Source organism: Vanellus vanellus, assembly GCF_965231255.1.
Source record: "Vanellus vanellus genome assembly, chromosome: 1".
Classification (NCBI taxonomy): domain Eukaryota; kingdom Metazoa; phylum Chordata; class Aves; order Charadriiformes; family Charadriidae; genus Vanellus; species Vanellus vanellus.
In genome coordinates this window covers 68,776,058-68,795,598 of record NC_138905.1, presented here as the reverse complement: position 1 = coordinate 68,795,598, position 19,541 = coordinate 68,776,058, and the positions used below count along the sequence as shown (strand labels likewise).

Here is a 19,541-nt window from a genome sequence, read left to right as displayed (position 1 = left end):
CACCATGACTAAAACTCTGTGACAAACTGGGAACTTGGGGACCAAATGGAGCCCTCAAAGGTCTTATACAACCCTTAAACTGCCCACTTGCTACCCTGAGCCAACAATCTGTCATTTTTTTTATGAAATGCTGTCCTTTAGTCAACTTTGCTCATTATAATGTCATCATAATACCAAAACACACCTCCATCCCAAAGGCTACCTGGCTCCAAGGTGCTACCACTCCTCCTTGAGCCTGCGCCCTGAATTTTTCATAAACTATACGTTTAAATGCGAGGCGAGAAAATTTTACCCCAATCATAATGAAAGTATTTATGACTAGAGTCACTTAAACTCCACCTTGAAGATTAAAAATAGTATAAAAATAGCCCAAGAAAAGGGGGATGTGTATCTGTTGTTTAAATAAACTCCACTGTGTAGGCAGCTAGTCTTTTGGGTTTTCTCATTGAATGCGACCGAAGCGAGGCCGTGTTAGTTCATGAGCACGACTGGGCTGAAGGTGCAGTCTGCTATTAGTGTGTCCGGAACCATAACAGTTTAATATATTAAACACGCCTGGACTGATAGTGGTGAATTGGGCATCACTCAGAATTTAAACCTAGCTGCACCTAGCCTCCCACCTCGGTGAGGAGTGTTAAAACGCAAGAGGCGCTATTTTCTGCCAAAACTACTTTGCCCCTTAATGTAACAACTCCATTCACCACCACTCTCTGGGCACGGCCAATTAGCCAGCTTTTACCCAGCAAAGAGTACACCTGTCCAGGGCATGAGCAGCCAGTTTCTCCAGGAGAAACAGGATTTAACCTAGGATAACAAAGGAAAACACCTATGAGAATGCTTGCTCTCTAAAGATTTTAAAAAATAATTTTAAAAGGTCTCAACAGTAGATTACTGTTTCTGTGTTTATTTTCAGTCACCAAAAGGAAAGTTATTTTTGTAAACTAAAGATATCACAGGCAAAATATCTACCTCTTCACTTAGCATCATGGTACCTTTGCTTTATTCATGGCAATACCTTAACATTTTTATGACAACACTTGAAAACTTACCATTTGATACACCATCTACAGCTAATATCAACACATCGCACACTGAGAAATATTTGACTTGCTCTCATACCGGTGACTTTCATATGCCTCAGTAGATTTGAAGTAACCAGATAACTCTGTGGGGCAGCAGCGTGTTATCATTTCAGAAATAAAGCAAACTGACTAGTGAGCATACCAAGAACTCATGAGGTAGAGTCAAACAAGGACGACTAAACACAGAAAACATGGTTCTCCAGTCACCCCACAATAATTTCAATTTACTATAAGAATACTTACTTGGTTATCTTTCATTTAGTGAAGAAAAGGCACCAATATAAGGTAAAACCAGCTGGGAAAATACACAAAACAGCTAAAGAAAAAGGCTGTTAGAAGAGCAGAGAAGAAAGAAAAGCCACACCAATCTCAATACCAAAATGATAAAGTTACTGCAACGATGCACTTCATAACTGAGTTGACAATTAAAACTACTTTTCCCTTTTATGAAAACAGTGTAAACTATGAAGGCAACAGAGGAGATGCTTTCTTTTAAGTGCTCTGGGATAGATGTGTCCTTTTAAACAATCAGTAACAAATTTCTTAGGTAAGCTGAATTACTTGGATAATTCAATTCCCGTGTTACCTGAAGCTGTTGGGAGCTGTCATTAAGGTTATCTTCTCGTCTTCTGGCCTCCTCCAGCATCTGTGCACTCTTCTTTTTCTCCACTTGCTCTTTGTGCTTCAGATTTGCTACTTTCTTATTTTGATCTTTAACTTGCCTGCAAAAGAGAAGAGCACTCAGCGCCTGGTCCTGTCCACGCTTCCCATCAGCCCCAGTGCTGGGCAGATGGACTGGGGAACAGTGGAACCCTCAAGTACCATCACTTTATTTGGAGAAGGTCACCAACACCAAACTCATCCACAAGTGTTACCCTCAGCTGTAAATTCAGCCAAAAGAATGTATCATTTTGCTCATTATCATTAATCTAAATGTGGAAATTTCTGAAAGAAAAACTTTAATTATTATTTAGTATAAACTATTAATCAAGAGATGCACCTGCCCTCCTGTGACTACGTGGTATGTGCTACATAGAAATCTTTTCTCTGTTCATACACAGCTGTACATATAAAAAATGCAGACATCTAATAGCCTTTTTTGCTTTGGGTACCACTATATCTAGTGTAAGGAAAATAGGAGGATCTAAAAGGAAAAACTAATGAAACATGACTTGAATATAGAGGACTATCTACAAGATCTAGGCAATCTGTTTCCAGAAATAAAACTATTTCTTTTCAACCTCAAGTTCTACTTGTTTACTAGATATTTTGAAGGATTTCCGATCCTTTCTTTTTACAGAAACAAGACAGAGCAAGTAACAACAAACTATTTCAGAAAGCGTGCATAATTTCCTTTTCACTTTCATCTATGGATTATTTTTGATGATCCTGGCAACTACCATTGACTGCAGACTGGGTTTGGCCTTTCTGGGCATTAAGACACATGGAGTATTGAATCTAATTACAGACCCTTTAATCTAAGCCTCCCGACCACAGAGAACTTAAGTCTAAACTTTTAGTCCAATCAAAACAAAACAGGCTAGCTTTGCTTCCTCAGCCCTTTTCTCCATAATTATATCTGGAGTTTGGATTTTGGAATAAAAGACGGACTCTTTGGTCGCAAGATTTCCCCAAAACATCGTGCAAGTAGTAGAGAGGGCTCTTTAATTTACTATTTAGAAAGCAGAATGATATACTGGCTTCCTATCTGGTATGTTATCCACGCAGAGAGGGAAGAATGTTTCTTCTGTATTTCAGAAATACTTTTAGAACAGATCACAAACAACTCTGATTGCTTTAATATTTTCTTCAGAACTCATAACAAAAGTACAATCAAGAACATATCTCTTTGCAATATATATGTTCAAGTTATGTGGTGTGTGGCGAGTCAGTGCTTTGACTTCTTCCAAAAAAATGTAGGTTCAACACTGAGTTCTGCTTTTTGCAATATAAGCCAACCGGAGCTGGGAAAATTGCAGAAACAGCAGATTTTCCTTGGTGCTAAACAAATTTCTGTTAGTGTGAAAAAGTGCTGATGGCCTCCAGAGACCAAGAAAAAAAGGAAAGTCCTTTTCTGATGATGTTAAAAAATTATTGCCATACTTAACTACCTTGTCCAACAGTTACAGCTGATTTGAGTCAGGATGCTTTTTAAACACAACCAGTATAATTGTTAAGTTATGCTAACCCAGTGTTCTAACTGTCAATGGGCGCATTGCCTGGTTTGAAAGCAGACTTGTTCAGTGACTAAACGACTTATTGGAAATATTATGTTGGCACCAACTCAGCTTGTACAATACACGGTTCTATCTGTCCAATAAAATAAACATAGAAAGTATAGCTAAGTCAATGCAGAAAATGAAAATATGTAAGCCTAGCACATTCAATTCCATATGAGAATTCTTATTCAACTTCTAAATTAAAATTAGGGGAATTAATTATGTTTTATAAACTTGTAAGCCTAGATTCACCTGTTGGGAAACTGGTCTGTGTTACTGTAATCTACTGGTTAGGTAAGAGAAAACAATATCAATAAAGCCACAACCTTTAACAAAATATGTCTGAAGTAGATCATCTCCTCATGGTCCAGAACGTTTTCAAACAAAACATGTATTTTGAAGAAAGAAGTAATTACAAGAATATATACTATCGACATCTACCTTCTCATGTCTGAACCAAAATTAATGTCTTTCTAATATATTAGGTAGATATTTTGAGACAAACTCAAGCTTTCCTAAAGCAGTTTAGAAGATGGAAGTCTTGAAATTACCCAGTGCTTGTAATACTCAGATCAATCCTCACAACTGTCCTACTGTTTGGAAACATGAATTCATGTGCAGGACACAACTATCACTCTATACCTTTGATGTCGAAAGGCAACAAAAGTTGGGCAATAAACTTTTCAAATGACAGAGGTATCTATGGCATTACCTAAAATTTCCCCAACTATTTAACTATATAAACCAAGATGGTCACGTGGAACATGAAATCTATAAATCTAGAAGACTTGCGGTCATTTGATGCACGAAAATGCATCTCATCTTATATCAATGCCCATGGTACCAAACGATAATTCTCACTTCTACAATACTTCAAGCAGGTAATCATTTAAAAGGTTTAGCATATATTAGCCCAGAGCCCTTAAACATTTGCACCACGAAAGTTCTATGAAACCATAAAGAATCCATACTGTGACTCTGTAAAGAATCCTCTTTCTTCTCTGTCAGATAACTTTGAGTCTTCAAAGCCAGAGAATGATGTTTTTATATATACAAACAATATTTTAAAAATATTTTAAAATACACACACACACAATTTTAATATCAGACCTCAAAAAGCTTGATTAATAGGAATCACCCAATTCACTGCTCAGTAAGACAGTTCTGTTGCTATTTTGAACACTGAAATACTACTCTTGATTATAGAACAATTTCATCTTCACACCACCACTGAACAATGTGCAGAATTGGACATACTGAACTGGAACAATAAAATAAAATACAGAAAGTATGAGTCTTAAGCGAACACTGGTACATTCTATAAGAAGACAGTCAAGAGGAAAAGAAAGATTTATCATAATATATGTGCAGAAGGAACCTAATTAGGACTGCAGAAAGAAACAAAGCTCTGGAATTCCCTCAGTTTGAGACCTTCAATGCATAAACTTAATGTTCTTTTAACTCTTTTGAATGCAATTACACAAACATATAGCAAAAGGACAGTGAAGTTTTAAAGAAATCCTTCTTCTGTAACAATATTTTTATTAAAACTGAAAACCTCCACAAGATTAAAGATAGCAAAAAGGGAATTAATTAATTACAATGATGGCAACAGCTTAGAGATTTATAAGCGTTTCCTAGAAAGCATTAGTGTTAGCGTGTGCAGCAACTGAGCAAACACTGATTTGCAATGTGCACATGGAATTTTCATCATAAAATAAAGAGCGCATGAATTTCTGAGAGATACAGAGCATTAAATATTACTATGAGTACATACTCCTACCAAAACATCTTTTCAAAAAGGGGATGACAGAGAGAGAAAGAATGCTGGTGATTCTAATAAAAACTGGAGAGCCAATTCATGTTCAATGAGATAAAGCTTTACAGAAGGACGTCACTGGAACCAGCAGAAACAATAACAAAACTAACAAAAGCAAAACTACTTCATCTCAGAAGACATTTATTCTCAAATCAAATAATGAAAATTGTTCTAGTAACATGTAAAGGAAGAAAAATCTAATGAGAATGTTTATTATGTTGAATTACACTAAAGAATTCCACTCATTTTGAAAATAACAATTTATTTTGCTTTTTTAATAGCAATTTTCAAATATTTTTTCTTTTTAAGTACAGCTCCTAAAAATGTAGCACTCAAAACTGAAAAATCCTTTTCCATTGCTTAGAATCTTTCTGCATTTCACAATATGTCATGCAAAGTACTGTATCAACGAAATATATTAGAGGAAAGGTAGTAGAATCAAAATCAGGCTTCTGATTTAAAAAAATAAACAAGAAAGTCTTTCAACTAAGGATGGGCCAAGATTTTCAGAATTAATAATTTCACATCCTTTGATTTTGGGTGCCTAATTTAAGCCATACGCCTGCTGAAAAAACCCCATAAGGTTTCTCAGTCTGGACACTGAAAATAGCTATTAATTTCTATTAATTAATTAATTTTAAAAAGCCACACCTTTGTATTTCTCTATGAAATTCTTGAATTTCCAGTGATGAGGTATAGCCGTACACCATGGAGGATGAATTAAAATAATCACAATAAGCAGTAAAAATTTTCAAATCAAAAGATTTCCATTTAAAAATAATTTTAAAACAGGAAGATGGACACAAGCAATAAAAAGTGGAAAGGCACTTTATTACCTGTGAGTCCTTTGGAAGAGTTTTCCTCCCTAATGAGATTACTTGCTTTATAGGCCCTATTATTTATTAATGCTTTTATGAAATTAATTTTTTCTGTACTAATGTGAATATTTTTTGCATTTTAATACTAATCTCATTATCTTTTACTGTGATGCACATATGGATTTCCTCATATGGATTTTCATGCTACATGTTAATGTAACATAAGCAATTATCCTCATGTGGTTATCTTTTCTGGTATAATTTCAAATGTTCTTCTTGTAAAATAAAAGGTGACAAAATGTTAGCTGAAAATATACATAAGTATACATAAGTTAATTTGAATTTTATAATCATATTTTAATATATTTTTCTTTCACAGTTATGTGCCTCACACACAACAGTGTTTTTATAATAATCCAAGTATAAGTATACATTTACAATGCATTCGAACCCCCACAGAAGCCTACCTTCAAGACAAAATGTATACACACATCTACATTCCACCTAATGAATACACGCACTAGGAAAAAATATACAGATCTTGTGCACAGCTATAGAAACAGTCTGTTTTATTCATCTGACTTAGGTATTCCGAAAATATTTATGTGTCAGTCAGCCATGTCAGAAAGATTGTCTAGCTCAAGCCTTCACTGACGTAGCATTACCACCACCCACAGGACAGTCCACTGCTGCTGCAACTAGTAATCCTGATGGACAGATGAACTTTGTTTGCTTTGAAGCACACTTTGCTCCTCAATGTAAGTTAAACTGATGCAACAGTCAACATTACTGGAAAAAAAACTGTAAAGAAAACTGTAGCAATGAAGTACTGTATTATTTAGTTTAAAATTGCCAACATGCCTCGTATTATGAAATATTTGATTCTACAGTGTATAATATAGAATCATAAAATATCTCAAGTTGGAAGGGACCCATAAGGATCATTGAGTCCCACTCCCTGCTCCTCGCAGAACTATCTAAAACTAAACCATATGACTAAGAGCGTCATCCAGACACTCCTTGAACTCTGACAGGCTTGGTGCCATGACTGCTTCCCTGGGCAGCCTGTTCCAGTGACCCACTACCCTCTCAGTGAAGAACCTTTTCCTAATGTCCAGCCTGAACTTCCCCTGATGCAGCTTCATTCCATTTTCTCTCACCGTTTTCTCAGAGAGAGGAGATCAGCACCTCCTCCTCCGCTGCCCCTCTTGAGGCAGTTGATATCATTGCGTAAGACCTCAAAGCACTCTGTAGTCCTAAAAGACACAGAGGGAGTACATTTGTTCACTCGCGGAATGAAACGGAGCAGCCATCTGAAAGACTGTACAACAATTTAGGTCAGAGCGGAAAACACACTATAATGGGAAAAAATTCTGGAAGGAAACGCTGGCAGGCAGGAAACAATCTGCTAAGCTGTCCAGACCTTTATAAGCAGTCTTGTTCATTAATGATTAGATGGGTGAGAAAAAAGGAAACTTTTACTGCCAAAAAATCAACATCAACAGAATGGGATGCTAGTGATTTGAGTTGGACTGATTTAAAACTCACAGGAAAGTGTCCAACTTACTACATTACCCCCACTATTTCCTTCATCACTTCTTTGTTTTTAAGGTCTGCCCCACCAAATATTTTATCTGGCCGTATCCTTAACCTTAACTTATGAATTTAAAAGATCACAAACACAGTGACATAGCTGAGTTGTTGGGTTTTGGGGTGGGGTTTTTTTGTAGTTTTGGTACACAAAGAAAAACATTTACATTCTGGGAAGTGTAACAGAAGGAAGCCAAGGAGAAACACTTCCCAAAAATGCTACTTTGTTTTGAAAATAAGGAACCCCTCTGTTCTGAAGGGTTTTGCTTTAGCTTTTAGTTGCTCAAAACTCACTTTACCTTACCAGTGGTTGATCAGCAAACCACGGAGAATAATGGCAGTGCTTGGAAAGCCAAATTGCTTAACCTCAAGAAAAAGAAAGTGATGAAAGGAAGCTAAGTAAGTGATGATGGAAACAGGATTGACCACATCACACAGTCCCATCACCACAACTGGGTGTTTGATTGACAGTGAAAGGAAAGTTGCCAAAGGCTGAGCAAGGTTCCCTATCTTGTGCATTGAAAAATTAGCTTCAGGGAACTTACACACTACTGAAGATCTACATAGAATTCAGTATGGCTGGATTTTATATTTTTTTTTTGAACAGTAAGCATTATCTGATGCTCTTCCTTTGCTTCGTTGGGCTGTATCTAGCAATCCCAGCTTCTGAAGTCGCTTGTCACTATTCTTCAACATTATACTAAGATCAAAAAATGGTGCATTAAGTTACTAAGTAAAAGAAACAATAATTTCATTAGGCTTTTCAAACAGCCTGGTTTAATACTACTGCCTCCGTTGCACGTTGCATCCCAGCTAAAAGACCAATCAACATACTTGCAATGAGTTGCTCTTGTTCGGATGCACAGCTGACAAACTCCAGCACTCAGTTACCTCTTCTGCTTATGAGTCTCTCCTCCCACAGTCTCATCATTTTGTTACACTGTTCCTTGCTGTTCTGTGCCATGTATATGACAAGGTAACATATGCCAATGAAAATATTAACAGACCCTGGAAATTTAACTGGTCTGCTGTAAGTGAGTCAAGAAGTCCCACAGTGGCTTTAAGAGATGGGGAGGGTGGACTTCATTTCCTGAAGCTAGGAAACTTTGAATTTTAAAAACAGAGTGTGTGTTCAGATCAGCACTGGAGGGGGCAAAGGACGAAGACTAGAAAGGCTACTGGAAACCAGCTTGCCCCAAATTTTATGAGCAGGAGCCCAACAGTGTCTGAATCGAGAGGCGTGGAAGTCAAAGACTAGAAGCAGATATCAACTCTACACTCGTTATCTTCTTTCCTCAGTGTTAAGAATTATCTGTGTGAGTACCTAAAGGCCTTCAAACTCAGGTCCAAGCTTCTCTGAGGTAAAATGTGTCAACTGGCAAACACAACAACCTCCCACATTTGGCCATACAAAGTGTAATTATAGGTTAATAGAATATTTTTTTTAAAGTTTTTCTCTTCTTGTATTAACAGCTCAGATTCAGTCTAGCAGAAGACCAAGAAATATAATCAAAACCACACACACTAAATCCAAATGCTTCCACTGTGAAATGTTATTCCTGAGCAATCAGTAGAGAACATGCATTTATGGAAACAATTTTCCTTATGATACAGTGAAATGATGAAGCATCAACAGTTGGTGAATTTAGAGAAAGGTACATAATAAGTACATTAACAGAAAGAGAAATCTAACTAAGGATGAGAAGCACATATCTCAAATGCTTGCTCTAAACACTATTAAACTACTCTATTTAAAGGAAAATAGACTTATTTTTTCCTTCAATTGCTTGATTGAACAAAACCAGAATAAACCTGGCTACTCTCCAGTCATGAGGCAGTAGCCCAACTACACACAAACAACGGTGAAGTCAAATATTGTGTCTTTGTATTTCCAAAATTATTGGAAGAAAAGACCGACTTAACCAACTGACTAAAATTGAAGGACTAACACCAGAGATTAACAAAAGTGTTGTTTTAGTGCAATGGGTCCATATCAAATTAAGTAACGCAAAGGTTCGCTTTCAGACAGGGCCAGATACTAAAACCAAGACACTCTAAAAACTTCAGGTAAGCATGTCATGTTTTCACTAATCTGTAATTACAGTTTTGTAGATATAAACCTCTTCGACCCACTAATGTGCAGCTGAAAAAAACCTAATAAAACTTATGTGCAGCTTTCCAACTATTTAAATTATCAGCACCTCTTTACTAGGAAGCAGGTTTTCTAATGAAAATAATGAATACATTACTGTAATTTCATAGTTGATGTCAAATTCAAAATCAGGCTTCAGAGATTAAATATCAGATTAACTATATGTCATTTTCTACAATTATTTTTGAAAGCTGATGGCTATTGAACTAGAAAAGGAACCTTTAACCTTAAAACCTTGCAACCTTTAGTTTTTGTTGAAGCTAAGAGCATTATAAATACAAACTCAAGGTGAACTGAAATAAATCTGTAGGATAATTATATGGGCATTCCTTTGTTAAGAAAAATACTAATGCTTTAAGGACCTTAATAAAAACATTCAGTAGTTCAACAAATAAGTTTGCCTTGTTGTATTTTTTCTTCTGCTTTTGTTAATTGAGCAAACAGATGCAAAGCCAAAAATGACAGTTATAAAATGGCTGATTAGGCCTCAATGTGGATTCCTTCTCCCTGCAACACGCTGGGTTAGTTGAATTTGGCCCTAACAGTGTGGGAAGAAGTCCCAAAGGTGCTGTTCTTTTTACCTTTAACTCCAGTGCACAAGCCAACCGCCCTGTGAACAGATCACACGCAGCCAGTCACTCTCTGCTCAAGAGATTTGGCTGAAAAGAGTATTTTCTAAACAGCAATAAAATCTTCCTTATGAATGGCATTTTATTGAGGTTTTAGAGTGTATTTTTGTGATCTAAGATCACACACGTCTCTTAACTGCAGTCCAGCTAGCCAGAAAAGAAAACAAATCACAATACAGCAGTTGTAGTCTCATATGGCTATGCGATCTTTTCATTCCATCTAAAATAATACCTGATACGACCAATAATAATAAAAAAAATTCAATGTAAAAATCAGCCATTGAAATATAACCAAAAATCAAATATAATGTAAGGAGAACAAAATTTTAAAAGCAAATAATTTAAGAACTATGCTAGAGTAGCTTATGTTTGCCTTACGGCATATACTGAACAAGCTATCAAGAGAGAAAAATCTTTTTCCAAAAAATTTGCAGAAATTTGGGATAACAGTTGAATACTATCCTGTCATTTTGAAATAGCATATGTTAAAGAATCAACATACGTTTTATACTTTCAGGCTGACAGCTACTGAAAATCCAGTCTTCAGCAAAAGGTAATAAACCGAGCAGTTGCCAAGGACAAAAAAGAAAGCACAGTGAATGTACCAACTCAGTGGAAAAGGATTTCTGATATGAAACAAAAGCATGCATGAGAACATTCACAGTCTCGCTCTAAGAAAAGGATGGGAGGACAGTGATGCTAGCAGGACCATTCTGAAAAAATGTAAACCGGTCCATTTCAGGGCTAAAAGCCTGATGATTTTATGTCGTTGAGATGCTCAAATAATAATCTTATGTAATTTAGCTTATCTCCTTAAACCCAAAATTGTTTTCAAGAAGAATCTTTCAAACGGATTCTTTTCATAGATGTGAATGGAAAAGTCTTTACCCATCAGCTATAAAGAAGCTGTACTAAATCTGATCCAAAGTTGGCCATTCCCAGAGACTATACTGGGAAAAGTATGCAAAAGGATGGGGTTGATTGAAAAGCAACGTCATCATGCTCATCAAACTGTACCTTGCTACAGCATCTTCATTAGCATGAGAATTTGGGATGGGAAGTATACAGCTCTATTTTGGTATTGACTGGGTGAGACCAATTTCTGGCAACGAATGCAGACCACAACATTTCTCAGAATGGCACATTTAGCATATTTCTTTCGAGTGCTCAGGTTTATTAAGAGGTATCTCCTCTAATGAAATACATTCTGCAGCACTGGCTTTGACAGCTCACATCAGGCTAATATGAAGAGTGCCTACTGAGATGATTTGTTACAGGCTTTTGACTGCCTGCAAAATGAGGGGTAGCAGCATTATTTGTAATAAATATACCACATACAGGGCTGAACAGCCTATTTAAATAGCGCAGATGGCTCCTTCTCTGATACAGCTGTAATACCGTCTTCTCAGTCTGCCAGCTATAGGACTCCAGAATACAGCTAGGAATACTTTGTAAGTTGAGCAAATGCCACTGGGTTTCTGGAGAACTCGGTGAGCGTTGCAAGTAACGTTTATGAGTATCTCTTCACCTGAGGTTTCTGTAATAGCCTTGGTAACGTGCATGACAAGGTTACTGGCTTATGCGTTTGAGGAGGGATTTCTACCATTTCACAGTAAGTGGACCTGCTACAGAAGTATTAAGTATGTCTATGACTGTTTTGAATAAATACATTATTTTTTAATATGGTCTGAAAGAGCACAGGGGGAAAAAAATAATCCGGTGACAAGATGCCCTATGTTTCAGACATCTGAAATACGCTCCCACTGATATCCTCAGTGATCACAAAGTTCACTAATTAAATTATCTCTAGTTTGGAGTACCTATTGAGGAAGACAAATTCTTTATCTAGACAATTACATTACTCCAGTGAACTACTTTTTATTTGGTAACCTTGAGACAAATGAGGCGAAATTAGGATTTTAATTGAGCCCCTTACAAGGGCAACTGCCTTGATGCAGCCTATCATTGAGATATTTTCTATCTCCCTTCAATGAATTATTCTTCCAAGTAATTGGGAAATACTCATAATCATTAGGGAACATCAACAAACAACAGCCTTTGCTGTCAAGAAAAATATTCCTAACAGGAATCTCATACATTTTCTATAAATTATCTGTCTTTTTATATGAAGACATATATTGCAGGTTGAGAGATATAAGCAATGTTGAAAACCTAACAAAGAATTAATGAGGCTATGGTCAAAACAGGATACAGAAAGACAACAGTAGAGTTCCAGTCCCTTTCTACTTTGAAATAAAATTTCTCTACCTATAATTCAAAAAGCACCCTCCACTATTCCAAGATGCAGAAGAAAACATTCTCCTTCCCCTTTGGATTTTTCAAGAAATCAACTGAAATTCCTTTAAAGTTTTTGGTGTGTTTTTTTGTCATTGATTGCTTTCTGCTTGTGCAGACAGGTGTAAGGAAGAATGTAGCAGTGTAGCGGCCCTTTAATTAAAAAAATTAAAAAGCCATGTTGCTTTAATCAAACTCAGTATCTCTTGGCTCAAGATTAGATTTTCCTTGAAGATATTTGCAAACGAATAAGATGTATTTCTATCCATTAAAAAAAAAAAAAAAGATAAAAATGTATCTGGGGAAGATTACATCTCTAACAGAAAAGTACTAGCGATTCACATGTGCTCCTGAAACTGTTTCAGTCCCTCTGAAGGAGAGAAGACAACCAAGCTGATCTGCCAAGAATACACCCCTGATGCACTCTTCCATGGTAAACTGCAGCTTTCCTCACAGCTGGCCTTCCAGATGCTCATGCTGAACCAAATTTTCCTGATTCTCTGGAGCAATGGTATCTTCAAAAAGAAAATCTTTCAAATCTTTCAAATTCCTCTTTTGCAAGGAAGGAAATTAACGCAGAGTCACATGCACTAGCAAAACATTGAACTTGGGAATAAAGCCTTAAGCTTTGGAGAACTATGCACAAGACACCAGCAAGGTTATGCAGTGCTGATACCCAAGGCTCCTTCTGGACTCCCCAAATCAAGGGCACAAAAACATCAAGCAACCTTCACTGGTGGTGCCAAGTTTCAGTTTTAGAGGCACTGAGGAAATCTTTGGTTCTGATTAGGGTGCATGAGGAGACTGAGGGATGTCAGCAGTCTGGTTTGGATGGGATCTGAACTGCAGCTACTATAAGACCAATTTTTTTTGCCTCAGCAGGTGTTTATTTTGAGGAGAATAAAATTAAGTGTGATATTGAGGATGGTTCTGAGTTCAGGGATCTGCTTTTCCTTTACAGACCAGAAAATAAGTAATTTTTAGGAAAATTTAATGCATTCAACAAGAGTGTGATGTACCTGTAGAAGTAAGGGTGGGAAATTTAACCAAAACAGATGACGCTATCAGAAACCTCACAACATAATTTAGGAAAAAAGATTTTTTGTGCAAGATGCAAGAGAACAGGGAGCAAGCAAGCAATGCTAAAAGAAAAGACACCTTACGTTGATTAATATGGTATCAATACTCTAAAATATGTTGACCTGTCAAATACTGAAAAAGTGTTTGCTCTTATATCCTTTATATATATGACTAGAAGGAGTTAGTAATAAAAAAGAATAAATCTATTTCTAAACTGTTTTTTCAGGTCTCTATGTGACATTACTAATGTATTCTCCAGGTATTATCTATGCAAAGTGAAAAATTACACACTGAAAAATGAAGTGAATGTGTATATCTATCTAGTAGTTGGTTATAAGTTAACAGTGTAAGTGCTGTTATTCATTTGGTACAATTGCCTGAGGAATTCAGGCACATCCATCAAAACCAAGAATCCTACCAGCTGAAAATTCAAAAATTAAACAGAATACGCTTTTTTAAAAAAAACGTTGTGGACTAAAGGAACTAAGTGAGCATATAATGCAGATTACAGCACAAGGCAAGCCTAGAGAAAGAACCAAACAACACCGAACACAATATTGGTAAAAGAGAAAATGTATGACAGGAAATACCCCTGAAGGAATGTATTTTCAAAGACAGAGCATCCCCACTAAAGCCTGCATGGCTAAGATTCTTCACCCTTACATATACTTATAGGGTGAAGTTGCATTATGTCACCTCTCTTTTAGTTCCCAGCACGTGGGACTTCATCAAGCTTGGCATGAACAACTCAAGCCATTACAAAAGGAAGGGGAAATTTGCAGACAATCTGAGTTTTGCTGGCATTCAGAATGGAAACAATCTGGTCAGTGCTATTAGTGCCAGTGGGACTGATAAAGCTAAAAGTTGGACTGATGCTGAAAGCTAAGGAAGACTACATATGCTTTTCAGAGCTACCACCTGGTGAGCTACAGCAAATCTGTGGCTTTGAGAAGTCAGAAGTTTACATGCTAGGAGGGAGCTGAGCTAGGAAGAAAGCAGCCTCCATTTTCTGTTGGCTTGGCACCTTTTGTGATCTTTTGTCAAGGCTGGCACTGAGCACACCAGCTTGGCAACTGCCAGTTGTTGGCAGCTGTGATTTCTTGGGCCAAATAAGGCTCTTCTGGTGTATCTACAGAAAGTATTTTGCAACTCAATTTTCTAATTCTTTCTCACTCTTGGTTTTTAAAAAACAAGATAGGTTACTTGCAATGATCAAGTTCACTCCAGAATGCTTGAAAGAAGGACGCTGGAACTCAATCTCTCCAAACCCACTGTCACCCCAAAACTATGCTTGGTCCCAATTTCTATCAAATTTGTTCAGTATTGTAAATAGCTATATAATAACATTCCATGTAAAAACACTTTACTTCGAACTAAGTATGCTGAGTCACTAAAGGGATAGGTGGCACTTTACACTTCAGAGCTCGGACTTAATTAGTCAGTCATGAACAGAAAGTGAAAACTGGAAATATTTTGTTCTCCAAGGAAGTGAAAAAACTTTTCTTTTAATTAAGAAGAATTGCCTATCTGCTGGATAAGAAGGAAATGAAATAAATTTCTAAGACCTTGATTAAATCAGTCTGAATTACTTAGGGTACTTCAAGAAGACAACTGGCTAGAACAGCTGACATACTCCAGCATGAAAGGGGCCCTCTATTGTTCGCAAATTAAGACTATGTTCTGCAGAATGGGGGAATACTTGACTACACCACCCTGTCAGGATAACGAAATGGAAGAGAGCCATAAAAGAGAAAGGAAAAGGGGAAAAAAGGAGCTTATCAATTTAATCTTACCATAAGAATGTTAAGCATGTTCTCATCTTGCAGTATCTGTAATAGCCTACTTGGGATTTTATGAATAAGCAATTTTATTTTCATTTTACAGTAATGTGATTAAGAGTCATTTAAAATTAATTGAGTGATAGCAACAGAAGTGTGCATTGAATTTATAAACTGTATGACTGTAATAAATCTCTATGCTTATCTATCATATTTTTCATCCAAAAATGAGAAATTAGTTGCAGAGATGCACAGGCCAGTTAGGAAAGCTGGTTTCACAGGAATCGAGATGAAAAATATTAGCTAGTGACCAGTGGTAATAAGAAATGCTCTCAATTGATGAGAAAAGCATCGAAAGGCACATCTGAAACACAACAATTCCAACGCCCTCATCTGAGGCAGTGAAGTCACCTTGCGTGCAGGTCAAAAATGGAAACTGATCTTCACAAGTAACACAAGAACAAAAGGTAACATTTCAGTTTAGTCACAGGTGCACATAAAACGCACAAGGAAAAACTTCCTAGCCAGCTGAAAATCTCACGGCAGAAAAATGCTCTGTCTCAACAGGGCAGCTGAGAAGATGCAGTCTCAAGTGTGTGATATTGTATTTGCCCACAACCAGAGCAAGAGAATGGACGTGACAAACATGGATGTGACTACTGCAAATGGAAAATGGCTCTTTCAACCCAAATGACAAGGCATAACAGCATCCCTGGTAACTGCAGACGCAGAGTAGTAAACCCACACTGTCAGATCTAAGGTCCCTGTCCCAGTCTAAGCCCTCAGCCAGCAAGGCAAGCTCACAGAAGGCATATAAAAACCACAGGAAACAGATATTATTTCCAATTTTAACTTCTCTGATTCTATGAACAGCAATAAGGTTTGAGAGCATCTGTGTTTGGGGACAGGGAGGAACGGGACAGAAGTAGGAGGAGTTACTATTGTCCTCAAGCATTACATGTGTATAAAGGCAACATTAGAAAACTTGGAAAAAAAAATGTCTGGGTAAAATTATTATTTATGAAAGGACAAGCCTATTAATATCCCACTGACACATATCACAGTGATGCATTATCCCAGAAAGCAGCAATTCTTGGGGCTTTTAAAAATTGATTAAAAACTGAAAATATAAGCAGAAATTTGCAAGAAATAAAAGTATAGTGGACCCTCCCCATATTTTTCTTACTTTTTTTCTTTTCTTACAGCTGTAGTGCTATAAAATAACAAGATAATTATTGTTTATCCTGTTTTTCAAGGTCAATAGTATGCAGCAAATTCTTACCAAAACCACACAAAAATTGCAGAGTTTGTCCTAGAATACGGATTAACTTACCAGAGTAAGTTAGAACCATGGAGCAATTTTGGTTGGAGGCCTCCTCCTAGATAAACTGATGTGTAACCATCTAGACAAGTGGTCTGTGCAGTGGTCGGGGAACTGGCTGACAGGCTGTACCCAGAGTGGGGTGGTAAATAGCTCCTTCTCGAACTGACAACCTGTCACAAGTGGGGTCTCCCAGGGACTGATACTGGGCCCAACGCTGTTTAATGTCTTCATAAGTGATCTGGATGATGGGCTGGATGATGGGATTAAGTGTACCTGATGAAGTTTGCTGATGATACCAAACTGAGTGGGGAAGTGGACATTTCAGAAGGTAGAGCCACCCTGCAGGAAGACCTGGATAGGCTGGAAGAGTGGGCTAACAAAAACCTTACAAAGTTCAGCAAGGACAAGTTTAAGGTCTTGTACCTGGGAAAACATAATCCAGGAGTGCAGCACAGGCTGGGATCAACCTGGCTGGGGAGCAGCTCTGTGGAAAGGGACCTGGGGGTCCTGGTGGACAAGCAGCTCGTTATGAGTGAACAGTGTGCTGCTGCTGTGGCAAAGAAAGCCAACAGGATGATGGGTTGCATCTACAAGAGCATCACCAGCACAGATAAAGAAGTCATTATTCTACTCTGTTCAGTGCTTGTCAGGTCACACCTGGAATACTGTATTCAGGTTTGGTCCCTGCTATACAAAAAAGATGTGGACAGGCTGGAGAGGGTCCAAGGCCACCAAGATGATCAAAGGACTGGGAAGCCTGCCATATGAGGAAAGGCTAAGAGAATTGGGTTCGTTAAGCCCTGAGAAAAGATGGCTTAGGGGAGACCTTATCACCATGTTCCAGTATTTAAAGGGTGGCTACAAAGAAGATGCAGACTCCCTTTTTACAAGGACTTACACATAAAAGATGAGGGGTAACGGGTACAAGTTACTCCTGGGGAGATTCTGATTGGACACAAGAGGAACATTTTTCACAATGAGAACAATCAGCCATTGGAATAATCTCCCCAAGGAAGCAGTGGATTCCCCAACATTGGACACTTTTAAGATTCAGCTGGACAGGGTGCTGGGTCATCTTGTTTAGACTGTGCTTTTGCCAAGAAAAGTTGGACCAGATGACTCCTAAGGTCCCTTCCAACCTGGTATTCTATGATTCTGTGACCTCTGAAGGTCACCTGGTTCAATCCCCTGCTCAAAACAAGGACAAATTAGAGCAAGATGCTTGTAGCTTTGTTCAGATGAGTTTTGAATATCTCCAGTGATCAAAACTCCTCAGCCCCTTTGGGCACCTGTTTCAGTATCTGACTACCATCACTGTGATTTTTTTCTACTAATTATGTCATTAGAACTTAGATTGGAACATGTTGCCATTTGTGTCTGTTGCCTCTGAACCTTTACTGAACACCTCTGAGAAGGAACTGGCTCTGTCTTCTCTGAATCTTCCCATTAGACAGCTGAAAGATGACAGTAGAATCTCCCATGAGGCTCCTCTTCCTAGGCTTGAACATACCCTCTTTGTACATCATGTGCTCAAGAACCTAGTTGTCTCACTGGGCTGCCTGCTGGACTCACTCCATTATCTCAATGTCTTTTTTGTACCTGGAAGCCCCAGACAAGATGTAGTATTCCAGATGCAGCCTCACAAGTGCCAAGTAGAGGGAAACAAGCACCTCTCCTGACCTGCTAGCTATGCTTCTGCTAATACAGCCCAATATGCATTTGGCTTTCTTCACAGTTAACGTGAAACTGTTGACTCAAGTTCAACTTGTCCTCTGCCACCCCTGGTCCTTCTTTATGAACCAGCCTTCTCACCAGTTGGCCCTCAGGTGGTACAGATGTGGGGGTTATTCAACCCCAGGCGCAGAGCTTTGCACTTGCCTTTATTGAATTTCATGAGGTTTCTGCCAGTTCATTTCTCCAGCCTATCAAGGTCACCCTAAATAGAAGCCGTACCCTCCAGCATATACTCCCCATAACCACTCCCCTCACTTTGCTATCATCTATTAAATTTTTGAAGGTGTTTTGTGTCTCATCATCTACATCATTAAAAAGACATTAAACAGTGCTGATTCCCCTCTGAGCCAGTCATCTCATCACTGAAGGCAATCAGGTTATTCAGGCATGATTTGCCCTTGTAAATCCATACTGGCTGTTCTCTATCAACTTCTTGTCCTTCAGGTGCTTGGAGATGGCTTTCAGGAGGATCTGCTACAAAAACTTTGCAGCAGATGGTTACACTAACTGGCCTGCAATTCCTTGGATCCTTCTTCTCATCATTCTTGAAGGTGGGCATGTTGTTTGCCAGTCATAAGGATCTTTCCCTGACAGTCACAAGCTTTTGAAGATGATAGAACGAGTCCTCGCTATGGCATCAGCTGTCTCCCATTGTTTAAAAGCTCTAACTTGTTCTTCCACTTCTTGGGTTAATGCTTCACTCCTGCAGGTTCTGCCACTGCACTCAGGGATCTGAAAGGAGTCCTTATCAGTAAAAAAGGAGGAAAAGAAGCTACTGAGCTCCTCATCCTTTTTAATGATCTTTTCAAAAGGTCTCCTGCCCAACTGGGTTCTCTGTAACTATCATATTATTGCCGAGTCCAGGATCTGTTAACATTTTTGGTACACTCAGTTATGGAAACATTTGCACCAAGACTATTTTACCATAGACACATAAATTCACTGTCCGTCCATATACTTACCTGGCTTTTAGAGTTTTAAGAGAAATAAAAATCTAACCATTTGGGGGGATAAATTTTTA

The 19,541-nt window shown here is 37.9% G+C and overlaps 1 protein-coding gene across 1 annotated transcript in view; it reads right to left on the bottom strand.

Moving 5' to 3' along the window:
* ERC1 (ELKS/RAB6-interacting/CAST family member 1) overlaps positions 1 to 19,541 on the bottom strand; it is a 291,534-nt gene that overhangs the window by 135,981 nt on the left and 136,012 nt on the right. The window contains exon 12 of the mRNA XM_082488537.1: positions 1,669 to 1,804. Within this exon, the coding sequence (XP_082344663.1) occupies positions 1,669 to 1,804 (136 nt within the window). The remainder of the gene's footprint in view (positions 1 to 1,668; positions 1,805 to 19,541) is intronic.